A 14,958-nucleotide genomic window follows, 5' to 3' on the forward strand; every position below is an offset into this window, starting at 1 on the left:
CCCCCCTTATTTTCTTAGTTTTCCCTTACAAAGCCAAGCCAAAGCTAAAAGATAACACAGAATTTAATTCAACTCTTCATCTAACTGAGGACAGGACAGGTCTTAACACTTGCCAAGCGTCTGCTGAGTATCCAGTTTTCTCCATCAGGGAAGTCCAAGACATCCCTTAGACAAACCACAGCTGGGTAACAGCACCCCACACTGAGAGGACAGGTAATCCAGCTGATAGCTGGATTATGAAAAACCAAACCATGTTGCACTAAATACTCAAAACTTGGACACTTTAACAAATACTTGTTAATTGTGCTTCTGAATACAGGCTCCTCCTAATTAAACGTAGCAGCCCTCACATTGCACACATTTAACTAACAGTGTCTCGTTATTTTGGTAACTTTTTTTCCTCCCGTTTCAAGATTGTTGGAAAATTATTTCTCTTGCACATCCCTTAATATCAAATTTGTTGCCTAATGTTATGACAACAGGAGGCAATTTTTCCATTTTCAAACAAAAAGAGACATGATCATGGACTTAATTAGTTTGCAATGATTTAATTAAAATTTGCAGAACAACAATGCACCTAATTAGAAGCACAATAATTATACCAATGTACCTTTCCATCTTTGAAGGCACCATTAGTCATTGAGGTGGTATGTTTTGTAATTTAAGATCATCCTTATTTTCGTTTTCTGATTAGTTAAGTGCAGTCATCGTCATGTTCAGGTAATTGCTTTATTAACTAGCTTAATTAAACTTCCTGTAAAACTGACAGCTACAGAGTTATTCTTCTTAATGTGTTGCCGACAAAAACATTAACTAATTACATAGCCCTCTTTACACGGCTTACTTACCTCATAAGTTTAATTCATCAGTACGTTAAAGAGCTTTGAAAACTCTGACTGCATTATACTATGGAAGTGCTTTGTATTGTCAGAGTATTAAATAGAGCTGTTACACCCAGGAAACAGCAATTTCTCTTTACAAAGTTTTATAATATGGAAGAGAGCGTGCAGATTTTAAAACATTTGCATTTCAAGCAGTAATTAGAGAGTCAGTGAAATTTTTGACAAACCTAAAGCCTATAGACTTCAAACTTAACAGGAAAGTGATAGATAAGTTTCCAGAAATAACAAAATTATGCAAGTCCAAAAAAATGCTAGGAACAATTGCTGGAAACAGAGTATGAGGACTGAGTAGATAGACGCCACATCTCTGTTCAAATTTTGTCATGCACAAGCACTGAATTACTGGTGCGACTAAAAAATCCCATCACTCAGAAGAATTAGTTTGTCATCTGGAAAAGAAAACAAGAACAGAAAACCCACCAGACACCACAGCCAAACACCTTCATCCTCTTCAACTTTAGCACTTCTGTGAAGTAGATGAAATAACGCAGAGACAGTGGACACAAGTTTTGAAGGCACTTCAGAAAAGGAACCAAAAAGGTTTAATGCCTAAAGGGTAGCAAGATTTGTCAAGCACTACAACTCCCACATCTGAAGATAAATCAATGTAAGATCCATCAAAGTACTCAGTACCTTGTGTCTCCTATCGTGAAAGTTTAGGAGACACACTTAAATCCCTTGTAGCACAAGATCTGGGCATGGACTTCTCATCATTTTCAACATTCTCCTGTTTATTTTTATGTTGGCAACCAACCCCTTTGAATATTTTTCAATGGAAGATGAAAGAGAGAAAAAGATTCATTTGACTAGCCCTCAACAAACAAGTTGAGAGGCTGAAGGCCTCTATGTATTTGGTGGAACTGAGAGACCAAGTTAAAAATCCTGAACCTCTATCTAAATCAACCAGTAAGCTTAAACATGGGGGTTTATAGTTTACATTTTATTATTTTTATTTCCTATGACCCTTGTATCAAGTGCTTTGAGTTGGATTGCTCTCCCCAGTTTTATCAAGAAATTCTTGTCTCTAGGTCTACAATGTCTTTCTTCATGAAGAAAATTTCACTAATTAAAAAATAAAGTTGATTTCGAGGAAAAGCCATTCAGTTAGAAAACCTCAAGAAAGTCTGCTGCACTGACCTCCTGAGGATGCTTGGACCTGCGGTTAACCCAATATATTAACCTGAGCTAGGATCCATGATTCTCTTCCCCTCTTTTTTATGCACAGTATCAGTTACTGAGCATTTCTAGAGAGATCCAGGCATAACATCCCATTGTAGTAATGGTGCTCAAGAATGTAACACATAGCCTGTGTTTCTGCTGGGCCAATAACATTTCCTCTGCTGCCCTGCAAATGGTTACCTTCAAAGAATCCTAATCCCTTATAATCGAGGTGGATGAGCACAGTCAGTTCCCAGAATCACCAGCACTATAATTAACATAAGCAAAATGCTTTCTTTCAAAATGCAATCTCTGCAGAAAGCACTAGAACAAAGAGCGTAACAGTCGGAGGATTACCAAATAGTGCAAATCAGCAAGATGATAATGTTTTTGCTATTTTGCTATATAGCCTTTATGAATGGAAGATTTTATTATCCAGTCAGGAATGACTAAGACATCATTTAAAAGAACAACAACTAAAAAAGCATTTTATGTTACTTTCCTGGAATTGAATCCTTAAAGATTTCTTTAAAGTTTTCATAAGAAGAGAATAGATCAAAGTCCTCCAGATTCCTCAGGTTCTGTGGAACATCATTCCAGATCAAGTTCTGCAGTCTTAATTTTGCTTTAAGGCCTGAAACTAAACTTTGAAGGGGCAGAAACTAAAAATGCCAAGCAGTGATATAAGGAATACTCGGAACCTGTTTAAAAAGAAATTTCAACCTAAGTCAAAGTTGAACTGGAAAAGGAATACGTTCCTTTCCTAAAGAGCAGTACTTTGATGAAGAGGACTGTGTTAGCTCCATTATCAGCTTGTCTTATCTGAAGATATAGATGCCTCCACTTTTGCATAATAATCACATTAGTTCAGCCCTGCTATCCCCTCAGCCTAGTATCCTGTCAAGTTGCAGACCCTTAAAAGTATGAAAACCACAAAGGAGCAAAGGAAAGAAAATTAGAAAACAGAACAAATCAGTCCTGCTGACCTACACCAATCACCCCAGCTTCCAGTCATCACTGGCTTAGGGACTCAGTGTGCTAGAGGTTTACCAGCCTGCAGTGGATCCATTCTCCATGGATTTATATAAATCCCATTTATATCTCTTGTCTGCACAATACTGTGCTACAGTGAATTTCACAATTGTGTTTTGACCTGAAAAAATAAAAATACTTTCTTTGTTTTGAAACCACTGACTTATAATTTCATTAGACCTTGTATGATGAAGTACAACATTTCTTTTCCAATATTAGTCATGTCTTCATGTAAAATCATGCTGAAATGTTCCAGTTAATTCTGTGCTTCCTTGCAGGTTCCACACCTCTGACAGCCATTACTGCCTTTCTCTGAGAACTTCCTGGTTCTACCATGTCAGTTTTGAGATGAAATGATGATAACTGAAGGCAATGAGAAGTCCAGGCATTTACAGAGAAACATAATGTTTTGTGCTTGTTCTCAATTCCTTTACTAACACTTTATTTGCCTTCCTGCCTGGCAGCGATCATTACAATGTCTTCCGAGAAACAGCCAGAATTATTCTGAGATCAAGTGGCTAAATGAGAGCCTGTGATGTGTATATTTGGTTATTTTCTCTTAGTGTGAATTACTGTGCATTTATTGACGCTCAAGTTTCATCTGCATTGTATCAGTCAGTCCTACTTCTGTTGTATCTTTTCCTTTCCATTCATTTTTACCTCAGCTAACAGTTCAAAGTATGGAAAGAACAATCCCCGGTACAAACATCACTGATAGCGTTGACTGGTAGCCCCCAATCATTAGTGAAACGCTTTGATGCTGCCCTGCCAGACCACGAGGTGTAAGCCCAGACTAACGCCCTGTTGTGCTGGCAGGAAAAGACAAAAATCAAACTGAGCCAGGATGGATCCAAACGCTGGTGCGTATGTGTATACTGCCTGTCTGCCTATGTGACTAGATGGCCGATATATGATTTCAGAAGACTTTTTCCCCCTGAAATGTAGAGGCTACTCTCCATCTTTTGTTTACAAGCTTAGCAAGAATCCTTTCGTTTGCCCAGCATACCATTACACATTCACAAAGCAGTTGATGCAGAGCCAGATACGAATGCATACATAAAAATGCAAAGCAGTGTGGTATTTGCCCACACTCAAATGTCCACCTTTTTGCATTTTTACAGTCAATACCAGAACATGCCAGCACTGCAGTGCCAGAAATAATATTTGCCAACAGCACTGCCTGTGAAAGAAAACTATCAAAGAAAAGCTTTGATTTTAGTGACTTAAGGGCAAGCAAAAGAGATTGCATTATCTAGTGAAAACTAACGGTGAATTTTAGGGAAACAGTTGTATTCTGTTCATAAAAGATACCAGAAACTCATGATCACTACTGACCATAAAAACGTTATTTGTTAGGGCATTAAAATATGCCATTTAGTTTTAATGCTCTGCCTAAAGTATTTTCAGCTCATTTACCAAAAGTTGTCTTTTTGGGAAAAAAAAAAAAGAAGAAATCAATTAAGCAGAGCTTTTAAAAGAAATTGTAGAAGGCAATGATGTTCTACAGGTTACTGTAATAATGTACTCAGATTTACTGCTATAAGCATCTCCTTGATATTGTGTAAAGGTTAAGCAGACATGTATCCTCTTGCTAGGATTGGATGTTACAGAAAGACTACCGATCAGCATCACACTGGAGGAGCCTTTGATCAAAAAAAAAAAATATTTAAAAAAGTAAGTACAAATATGCAATGTGACAAGCACTTCCTCCTGTGGAACAGTACTCAAAAAGCAATGAAACCCTACTTTCCCCAGGCAGTGGTAGAGAACGTGGACAAAGATTTGTGGAAAAGAAGTTGCTGCACTTGAGACCAACAAGACACCGTAACTTTCAATTGCTAGGACAGGAACAATTGATAGATATACACACAATAAATGAAGATGAGACAAAGTTGCTTCTGAATAAATCTTTTAAAAGTCTCCTTTAAAAAACCCCACAACCACTCAGAGGCAACTTCTGGGAGGTATCTCTCTGATAGTCAAGCATGACAACAGGAGTTGTTTGATTTCTTCATTATGTATCTCTGATAGTCAAGCATGACAACAACAGGAGTTGTTTGATTTCTTCATTATAGCTGTCAGGCTTATATCATAGTCACAATAGTCTGGTGACTTTACAATACTGGCAGAATTTACGATGAAAATAATTTGGATCTTATGGTAAGAAATAGAGAAGGTCAAAAAAAGACTCAGAGCTAACAGATGCAGGTAAGATGCACAGAAGTGAGTTCAACAGGATGACAGAATACGCAATGAAAGCTATTTACTACAGAATATCTTACATACTTTCAAGAGTTCAGTCAGAAAAAGTTGTTTCAAAATGAGCCCAATTTTAACCCTAAATACCAATGCTAAACTGCTGCATTACATACTCTTCAAGAGTATTAAAGAGTAGCTTGTTTATCATGCAACTTGGAGCCCTTTTTTGCAGTCTATGTGTGCAAGGATGAGAGAGTTTCTGCTGATGTGCTCCTTTAGCCATGCAAATCCTCCAGACAGAAGAGAGACTTAAGTGAATTAGCCATGCCAGTATTTTAATACTCGTGTCCATTAAAGGATGAAGAATTCAAGCTGCCCAGCTGAGAAGATAATGTAGCTGCAATATCATCACTGTTACATCACAGCAGAGAATTTTTTCCCCAACCACTTTATTTTCCTGGATTTTGGAGAAGTTATTTTTGGATTTTAAAGGGTAGTTTTACTGGCTGTCAAACTTTACCTTGCTTTCAGAAAGAGATGAAAACCTTAGGGGTATTCCCTAAACACGACTTCCAGTGCTTGAAGTGCTGTTTATGGAACATGTATCCAAGACATGGAAGGCTTTATTTGATAATGGGAGATCTGGACTGCTGAATGGCTGCAAAGCCAGTTTCTTTTATTGAGTCAAGCCCTAAGGTGATCATATTTTCAATATAACAATGAGTTAATTTATCCTCACTGGGCTATGGGAATTTTTTTATAGTACCATATATGCTGCATCTGGTACACAAGCTTATTAAAGCTGTGGTTTAAATGAATTGTAATGTTACCCATGCAGCCTGGAAAAAAAAAAAAATTAAAACCCAAACAAATCTATCACAGAACAATGATACTGCCAACTTATTTTACCATTTGGAGACCAAATCTTAAAACCAAGAACCATCCCCAAATCCTCTTGTCTGAACAAGCCATGATCAAATTATTTTTTTTTCTCTGTTAGATCATCAGCGTTGAAAGTGTTCTACTTCATTAGCAAGAACAAGCTATTTAGAGAAACATGAATCACAGAAGTCATACGATTCTGATTTATTGTTTGTCAAATATGTAAAAATCTACACTTATCAGCACTTTCTACTCAAAAATATTCTCAAACTAGACTGTAATTTCATACTGCCTATTAATGAAAGCTATTTCATCTTCATACTACAGCCTGGATGACCACTACTGACAGGATTTCAGGTCACAAACAGAGCTTACCTTGGTAGTATATGTATGTCCATCAGATCCACAGACAGCGCTGGCATGCGTCATGGGGCAAGGCTTGCATTTCACTATGTTAGCTGGTCCAGCCCAGTGCTTCTGGGCCAAGTTTCCTTTCTTTTGTCGAAGGCTGTAAAAGAAGAGACATCAGGTTTTTCTTGAACATGCTCATATAAAATGGAAGAATGAAAACTTCTCTGAATACAGCAAAGCTGGATTTTCAACACACTATTAATTTAAAGCAAGTAAATTAAATATGGCTCCTAACAATGCTTCTATAACATGGTACATTACAGCAGGCAATCTAGAAAGTCATAAATTGGTAGGCAGCCCTAGATTTACAATACTTGGCAGCTTCATTTTGATTTCTAACTACAAATGACTTCACTTACGAATATAGCATTTTGTTGAACTACACAGCATTTCTGGTGAAGCAGGCAAGTAACAGTACATCAGGTTGTATTTAGAGACATTTTCACCAGGCCTCCTCCAAGTTGCTGTTAAGGTAGCAACAATTTTAAAACAAAATCCTTTGAAAAACACTGCAATTTATATTATGCTTATAAAAATGTACAAAATCACCAAACAACTTTGTCACTGTACGTGCAGTAGCCCTCTCTACATGCCAGCTACTGAACAGCTTTTCTTCTCAGATCAATCACAGTCCCCCTAGGAATGCTATAAAGTGACAGACAGCATCTCCAAATCTACAAATGCATTTATACTGTGGGAGTGACTGCAGTTGTCCTCAAGTCATGCACTACTCAATTATTGCATTAAAAATGTCTATGAAAAAGACATCTGCTCCAAAAAACTTATTGCAAAACATGTGCAATTGATTCTGATTAATAGCTCATTTTCCTGTCATAATGAACCACTTGACTGATACGACATTAAGTAATTATCACCAGCCTACTGTTGTAAGCTGATTAAACGTTTGCTTTAGAAACCACAAGTCAATGTTACAATGCAGATTCATTTTGGCCATGTGTACTTGTCTTTCGCTTGAAAGCATTTACAAGGGAAGGCAAGGCATCGCATCAGCGTTGCTGGAGACTGTTAAGAAAAATAACTGCCATCTGTTCTCATACCACAGTAAAAAAAGATATAACAGTTCAGCTAGAAATACATTTCAGTGTGCCACTGAATGACTTCATCACAGTTTTAGAAAAATATATACAGATATTTTTTAAAGCAATTTCACTACAGCTTGCAATTTGCTACACAATACTGACTCTGATGTAATGACACATTCAGCTGCTAAAATAATAAAAATTCTATTCTTTCATCTCGGTTCTAGTTTTCTTCAGGTCTAACCTTTTTCACAGTGATGACTAGTGCTATTAAGAAGCTTGTGTCCACAGAAGGAATCCAATCATGATACCATAAACTATGAAAAGAGAAGCCTAGTATTTAAGACTAAATTCCCTTATTATTTTGAAGAAGTTTTCTTAACGCACAGAGCAGCTTTCTCTCTCTCAGATGCACTCTGCCTTGCAGAGTTACCATTGTATCAGGTACTAAATGCTGCAGATGGGCGGTTGCTTGGCTCTGAGCCCCCAAATACAACTCCACAGACATGCTCTGTTATGCCGGGGCTGTACAAACCATATATTCAAATCTTCCGGAGTAACTGACTTTTCTGCAGCACCCTTGCCTCCAACAATGCTGTGTTACTAAAATGTAACGATTACCTTATTTTCTCAAACTGTTTTGATTACAGGCCTGCCTTTTGTTTTTTCAGCTTGATGAGAAAGTTTCCTTGTTTGCTTTACTTACAGCCCTGCACTTCTAGAAATGTACAAACTGAGAGTCAAAAATATGTTTGATGTAGTACTGTAGATACTGATGAGCTGAGACTGGAGACAGATGTGAAAGGTGCTGTGCTTCTCCTTTGGAGACTGCAGAAGAATAGATCATGGCATAAAGCAGACTTTCTACCTTTTCACAGACTTTGATTTCCACCCGTCTCGATACGCAAAATTGTTAAGAAGAAAGTTTTAGGATTAGTTATAGAAAAACAGCTAAGAAATGCTAAACTTGAAGCATATGATTTAGTGCCATCGTCATCAAAGCCATTAGCCACAAAGCACGCAGGATGGAGATGAGTGATTGAACTAATGAGCACCTCATCGAAATTAAATGTAGATTGAAGTTCTTAGATAGACTGATGCCTAAAAAAAAAAAATAATCAGAGGATCTTGAGGGTCTGAGTGGCAAGTATAAAATACGTTGTACAGCATTTGTGGACCAAACCACATGCAGGCATTTCACACTATAACCTTAAAAGAAAAATCCACTCTGGACATGGCTACTTGTCCCTCTCTGCATAGCCTTACACCCCCTCTGCTCTTAATTTCTTTAATCCTGCCACAGTCCCTTCAAGATTCATACCGCAAAGCCAGTTTCTATTGGAAGATTCTTCTGGAGCTAATAACGTTTTCCATTCTCCCATCCTCACTTAAAAAAATTATTAATTTGTCCATTTTGAGTCATTTAGGAGCTCATCAAGCCTGCTGGCCCTTTCCATCACTTTATTGAGAGTAACAAGAACATGCACAGCCCTCGGCCTAAGCTCTGCTCTCACTGCAGCTGCCTTGAAGCCAACAGCAAGCCATGTGTGGAAAAGCAGAGCCCCCGCCTTAGCGAGGGACTATAACGGTTCCACCTCAGCCTGATTTGCAGCCTTTCCCTTACAGGGGCTGAAGGAAACATTCATCTTCAGGATCTTCTTTTGATAGCAGGAGGAAATTTATTCTCTCAAAGAGAGTGATATTTAGTAACAAGAAGAATTCACAGCGGACTACATCTCAAAGCACTCTATTCTTTTAAAAAGAAAAGGTTAGCAATTTTAGTAGCACTTCATATAACGTGCGTAACAAGGCAGGGGGTTGCTGCAAGAAACCTGCAGCAATCCTGACTTCTGCATGTGTGAGGTAACTGGCAGCACAGGGCAGCGGCCATTTTGGTTGCAAGAAAAAAAAATAATCTAAGTTTCAAAAATGAATATATTCTTCCAAAGCTACAGTTTTGTCAGACACAGCAGTAGAAAATGACACTGTATTTGAAGTAAGTAAAAAATAATTTTTGTCAGCTTGGCCAAGTGAGGAATAGCTGAAAGTTTTAACTGGATACCCAGATTCCACACCCCTGCCAAAAATATAGGTAAGCACCTGTTTCCTAGGGAGGACATCTATTTTCCAAAAGTAAACATGTACTTTTCTGGAGTGATATTTTGAGAGGGTGGATAAGACTTCCGGAAGCTTTTCAATCCTATAACCCCTAACAACACATCAAACATCCAAACAAACAAGTTAAAACCTAGACAAGAATATCGGCTGCCATAAGCAGCCAGCCAGCAAATCCCTTCTCAATGGAAGTGCACATTCACACACTCTGGGAACATGTTTTGCTACTAATCATCTTGGTTTAGACTAAACATGTCAGGAGCAAGCCAGGCCAAAGCAAATTAGGACTTTTTTTTCTTTTCCTAACAACTTAACCAACTTTAATCCTGCTTTAAGACTCAGAGTTGGAAGGATCTACTACAAATCATTAGAAAATAACAACTGTGCAGAAAGAACAAACCAGAAACTCCCCACTGGGGTAAAAGTCTAGCACATTTATAAAGATGAGAGGGACAAGTATTTTCAGTATTCCAGAAGCAGATAAACATGAATGCCTTGCTCAAATATTAAGACTTACAGGCAAACTCTGCCTGCTTTTGCTTTTCAGGCTGGTGAACTGATGCACCAAAAGGCACAAGATTTAAGGAGTACTTAAGTTTTACAGAATTCAGCCTCTTAACATTTTAATGCATAAAGAAGTTTTAGTGGTTTAAAACATTCACACTTCAACACAGGGAGAATGTACGCTGACTCAACTTCATTACTCATTACGCAGACATACTACTTACCACACACTGAGAAAATACAGGGAGACTACATCTGTTTTGCTTGCACAGAAACACGGAGAATACAGCAGGGTTTCCCAATGCCATCAGCCAGATGCCAGGACCATGGGCAGTAGCTGTGATCAGCCACACTGCACAGCCTGCTCCAAAGCCACAAACACCTGCACTTCAACACAGGTCTTCCAGGCACAAAGCTTTGGCCCTGGACAAAGGGAGCTCAAAGGTTCTAGGAAAACTGGCTCCATCCAACATTTTAAGGCTTCCAGGTGGGCACTGGGGAGCCAGAAGCTTAGCCCTGATGAGAGCTGATGAGTGCAGCTGGCAGCTTTGCCCCAGCTGGCAGCCTCAGGGATGTGAATTCCCCAACCTCTTCCCACCTGGCTGGTGACTTAGGGCTGCTCCTGGCCTGGAGACAGCCTGCTAGCAGGGTTTGAACACTGCCTTTGATTCAGCAAAAATTCATCAAACCCAACACCTGAAACAAAACATCTCACATTGAATCGTATTTTTTCCAAAGAATCCACAGCCTTAATTCCTGACCAACTCTCTGAGTGGTTGATATGGGCTGTGCTGTTTGGGGATCTCTGCATCTGTGCTTATAACAATTCTCTCCAGCACAGCACAGAAGAGCATATACAGAAATAACCTCTGGCAAAGCCAGAGGCCAAAATAAAGTCACTTGTACAAAAATTATGTTTTGTTTATTTACATTTACGATTTGTTTCATTTACATTTAATTTTAAATTTTACAAGGTCCTAAAATGATGAATAATTTCATTTTTATTTGCCTTGAAAGACTCTTGGAAAAACTGAATTTTAAAATATTTTAAAGTAGCATTTTTAAAAGGGAATGATTTATCTCTTAGGGTGAAACCTGGAGGGCATCACCACAGAGCATCACAACCACAACATAGGAAGTGAGAATGGATGTGAAATGGATAAGCTTAGTTTCACTCAATACTTACTTCCAAACTATTGCACAAAGTTCATTTTCTTACCATTTACTGAACTAATTGATAGTTTTTAATTAATTCACTTACTGAGAAGACAATGATCTCTTAGTTTCTGCTCTGCAGCTTATTTCTCTTGTTGATGGAGTCTCTAGGTGAAGCTGTGGTGAATATAGTGTGATGTGATTAGGTGGTCTATAAAGACATGAAATTAAAAACAGGACCTTGTAAATTTGATACAGAATGTGCAAATTGAGAGTATCAGTGTTCAGTTTTGAGGCAATAGCTTATCAGAAAACACGGGCATATTATATTTTAATAAGCTGTGCAATATTGCTATATAAGATAATGACTATAACTCAGAAAAACAATTGAGAAATTATAATATAATTTAAAATGGCAAATAATATCAGTTTTTTTTGTTTCAATTAATATTTGTCTTATCACTGCCAGCTAGAAACAGCCAAAATATCTACAGATTTTATAAGCAAGACTAATTCTGTGCTTTTATGTAGTTATGTTTGATTGTCCAAGTGCAAATTCAATTGAAGCTGTAAATGAACTTTAGTATTAATAAAGATATAAAATGCACTAGAATTCAGACTTTTCATCCAGAAGAAAATTTACAACACTAAGAGTATGTTACTCCTCTTTAAGACTAGTTATTCCCAAATGCACATACAGTAAATTAGGAGATTAAGCATTGATGGTTTTAGTGCAATTACAAATCAGGCTCCTTTGAATAGAAGTTTGCAAGCTATTATTTTGAAAGTCCTGCCACAGTTTTGTAAGGAAGGAGACAGTAAGTAGAAGTTCCACCTTAGGACTTTAGAACCTATTTATTATTTTATTGGACAAGAAAAAGACACTTCGTTACCCAAAGGGGGTTTTGTTAGATGAATTTTCAAAGGTCTCCTGCAAATAACTGCAGAAAGTTTCTCAAAAAAACCCCAACAAACAAGTTACACGATTTCTTCTGACAGAAAGTGTCAGGTAAACAAAATAAAGAGATGGGTATTGTCTCTTCTTGTTCTTGAAGTCACTGTTTCAGTAATGTCACACAAACATAGGATTTGGTTCAATACATGTTGCAAATTGCAACGCTCACCGCTCTGTGTTTCTGCAGCCTAAAATAATACAACTACTTACTTCAGGTCCTACCTGAATAATATTGAACTAGTCAGGAATTTTTTTTATCAAACAGGCCTTAACTACAAAATACTAATTTGACAAATCAAATTATTTCATGGAGATAAACTGGTGTCACTGAACTTTTAATGACATTGCTGCTGGAGGTCTAGATGGTGGTGTGCCAGTTTATCTCAGGCTGCAAGTGACCTTGAGGTGCCAAGGTTGGGGCTTTGCAGATGCCCTGACATGCAAAGTGCTGCAGGGACAGAAACTCTTGTTCCTCTTTCCTCTGCTCTAAAGCCAGAAGTCTGAAAGCCCTCTGAGCTCTGGTCCTAGTTGGGCTGATTGCATGGAAGACCATCTCTTCCCAGTGGCCTCTTCCAGAGACCTCTTCAATGCAGCAAAAGCGACCTCACTATCCTCAGGGTTTGCAGGTTCCCTGGAAGGCAGGTTGGAGTTAGGCACCTGCAGGTGGGCCCAGCTACCACAAGGATTCTCCATATAACCTTGTCTTCAGGTGACTGTGAGTCAATTACAGCTCACATGGAGACATTCCTCAAGATTAGGATTAACGTCATCCTTCTTTCTTTCTAGACTTTATATCAAACCAAAATGCTGTACGTCACATACAACTACTAATCAGTCAAACCCTATTGAAATAAAATTAAAAAGTTCAGTGCACCAAAGCAGGTACCAAGTATTTGTGCTTCCTGAGAAGCTGGAAGGAGCTGTGACAGGGCAAACTTAAATGGTTCCCTGAAGCTGGAACAATTCACTGTGGAAAGAGTTTAAAATGTTACTGTCTGTACCTTCTCTATGCCTTGTGCACAGTTTGTTCTTGTCTCCCTGAAGGAAGCTTATCACACTGAAGATAAACCCAGCAGTGCCTGGCTGCTTCTATCTTTCCTTTGCATAAGCTGTTTCTCTTGTTCTTGAGGAAAAAAATGACAGAGCTGAAATTTGCCAGTATAAATGGCGATGCTCTATTCTCTCTTTGTATTCTGTTTACTAGAGCTAAGAGTTTGGCCTCATTTCTACAACGTTTCATATTTTTCACAAGAGCTGTATATACCTTTAGCCGCTCCCTGTCAAGCTACGTGAAGAAAACAGTCTGCACATATTACCTCGTAAAAAAAAGGATACTAAGCTTTTGAATTAGACACAGACTCCTTATTTAATACAAACACTGTAAAATGAGAATAGACATATGATTAGAATAATTTTTCTACCTGGAATTTACACATACAAAGAATAATAACATGCAGAGCTGCCTTGCATTTCAGCATCACCCCACTGGACTCATATACTACCACTTTGTTTGATTTCATTATTCAAAAAAATAATTTTGACTATCTGATTGTACTAAGGCCATTGATTACTTTCTGTTGCCGCCTTCATATGTGCTCCCCAACAGATTTGGCTTAAAAGAGCCTTAAGAAATAAAAAGGCCTCGACTCACTGTACTTTGTTAGATGTGCAAAGATTCGATGGGGCATGGTGGTGACTGGGGACCTTTCTGGCAGAATGAGGCTTGTTCAAGACTTTCTCCCACAGTAAATGGATACTTGCTAGTTGTTCTTTCAAACAATGACACCGATGAAATTATTTTGGGAATTAAATCTGTCCATTGCTGGAGAGCACCAGTAGCCACAGGACTGTTCTCAGGAAGCAGGCTGTACTCAGAAGATAGAGTTGGAGATGAAAAATTTAGGGAAGACTGAAAAGAAAAATCTTAGCTGTTGAGGTGAAATTGTATCAGGTGTCATTCCATGAAATGAAAAATTTCCAAGGGAAGAGGAAGAGTCAAGGAAGAGTCTTACCAACAGTAAGAAGGCAATATAAAAATAAGCATGGAGGAAACAGCATACAAGGAGGACCTTGTCAGCTAGATATAGAGAAGGCTGAAAGTGTTGGTATAGCAATATGTTTTGCAAGAAAAAGTCTTGACATATCTTGCAGGGAAAATGCCCTGAAGATTCTTGCATGGACCGTACTAGGTCCAGATAGCAAGCAAGTCTTGAAAGAGAATAAAGGGTCTTGAGGCCCAGGGTGCTCAAGTTTATTGGTTCTGCAAGATGAAGAAATCTTTTTATTTTTTTATTTACTTATGTGTTTTAAAGGAATAGAGGATTTGCAAAAGCTGACATAGACTCCGAGGACCTAGAGGGCCAGAAAAACTGTGCTCTCAGACTGATTTGATACAACTGCTGCAGGTAATTTCTGAGATCCAGCAACATGGAGTCAGAGAATCCCCCAAATGCATCTACATAGGCAAGGCCACTCAAACAACAGCAAGGTCTGTGTCTAAACAGCTATAATATGGCATTTAAATATGGATACTGTTAATCTGCCAAGACAACTTGCTCTGCACAATATCAGGATCTCTCAGCACAAATATCCTTCTGAGATGATG

General features: G+C 38.2%; 1 protein-coding gene across 1 annotated transcript in view; it reads right to left on the reverse strand.

Annotated features, from left to right (window-relative positions):
- Positions 1-14,958, reverse strand: part of LOC104159046 (testican-1-like) — a gene marked incomplete at its 5' end in the record, with an annotated part of 137,334 nt that overhangs the window by 93,122 nt on the left and 29,254 nt on the right. Inside the window, one exon of the mRNA XM_009696852.1 lies at positions 6,549-6,681. Within this exon, the coding sequence (XP_009695154.1) occupies positions 6,549-6,681 (133 nt within the window). The remainder of the gene's footprint in view (positions 1-6,548; positions 6,682-14,958) is intronic.

This window comes from Cariama cristata, unplaced genomic scaffold (assembly GCF_000690535.1).
Source record: "Cariama cristata isolate BGI_N322 unplaced genomic scaffold, ASM69053v1 scaffold6553, whole genome shotgun sequence".
Lineage (NCBI taxonomy): Eukaryota > Metazoa > Chordata > Aves > Cariamiformes > Cariamidae > Cariama > Cariama cristata.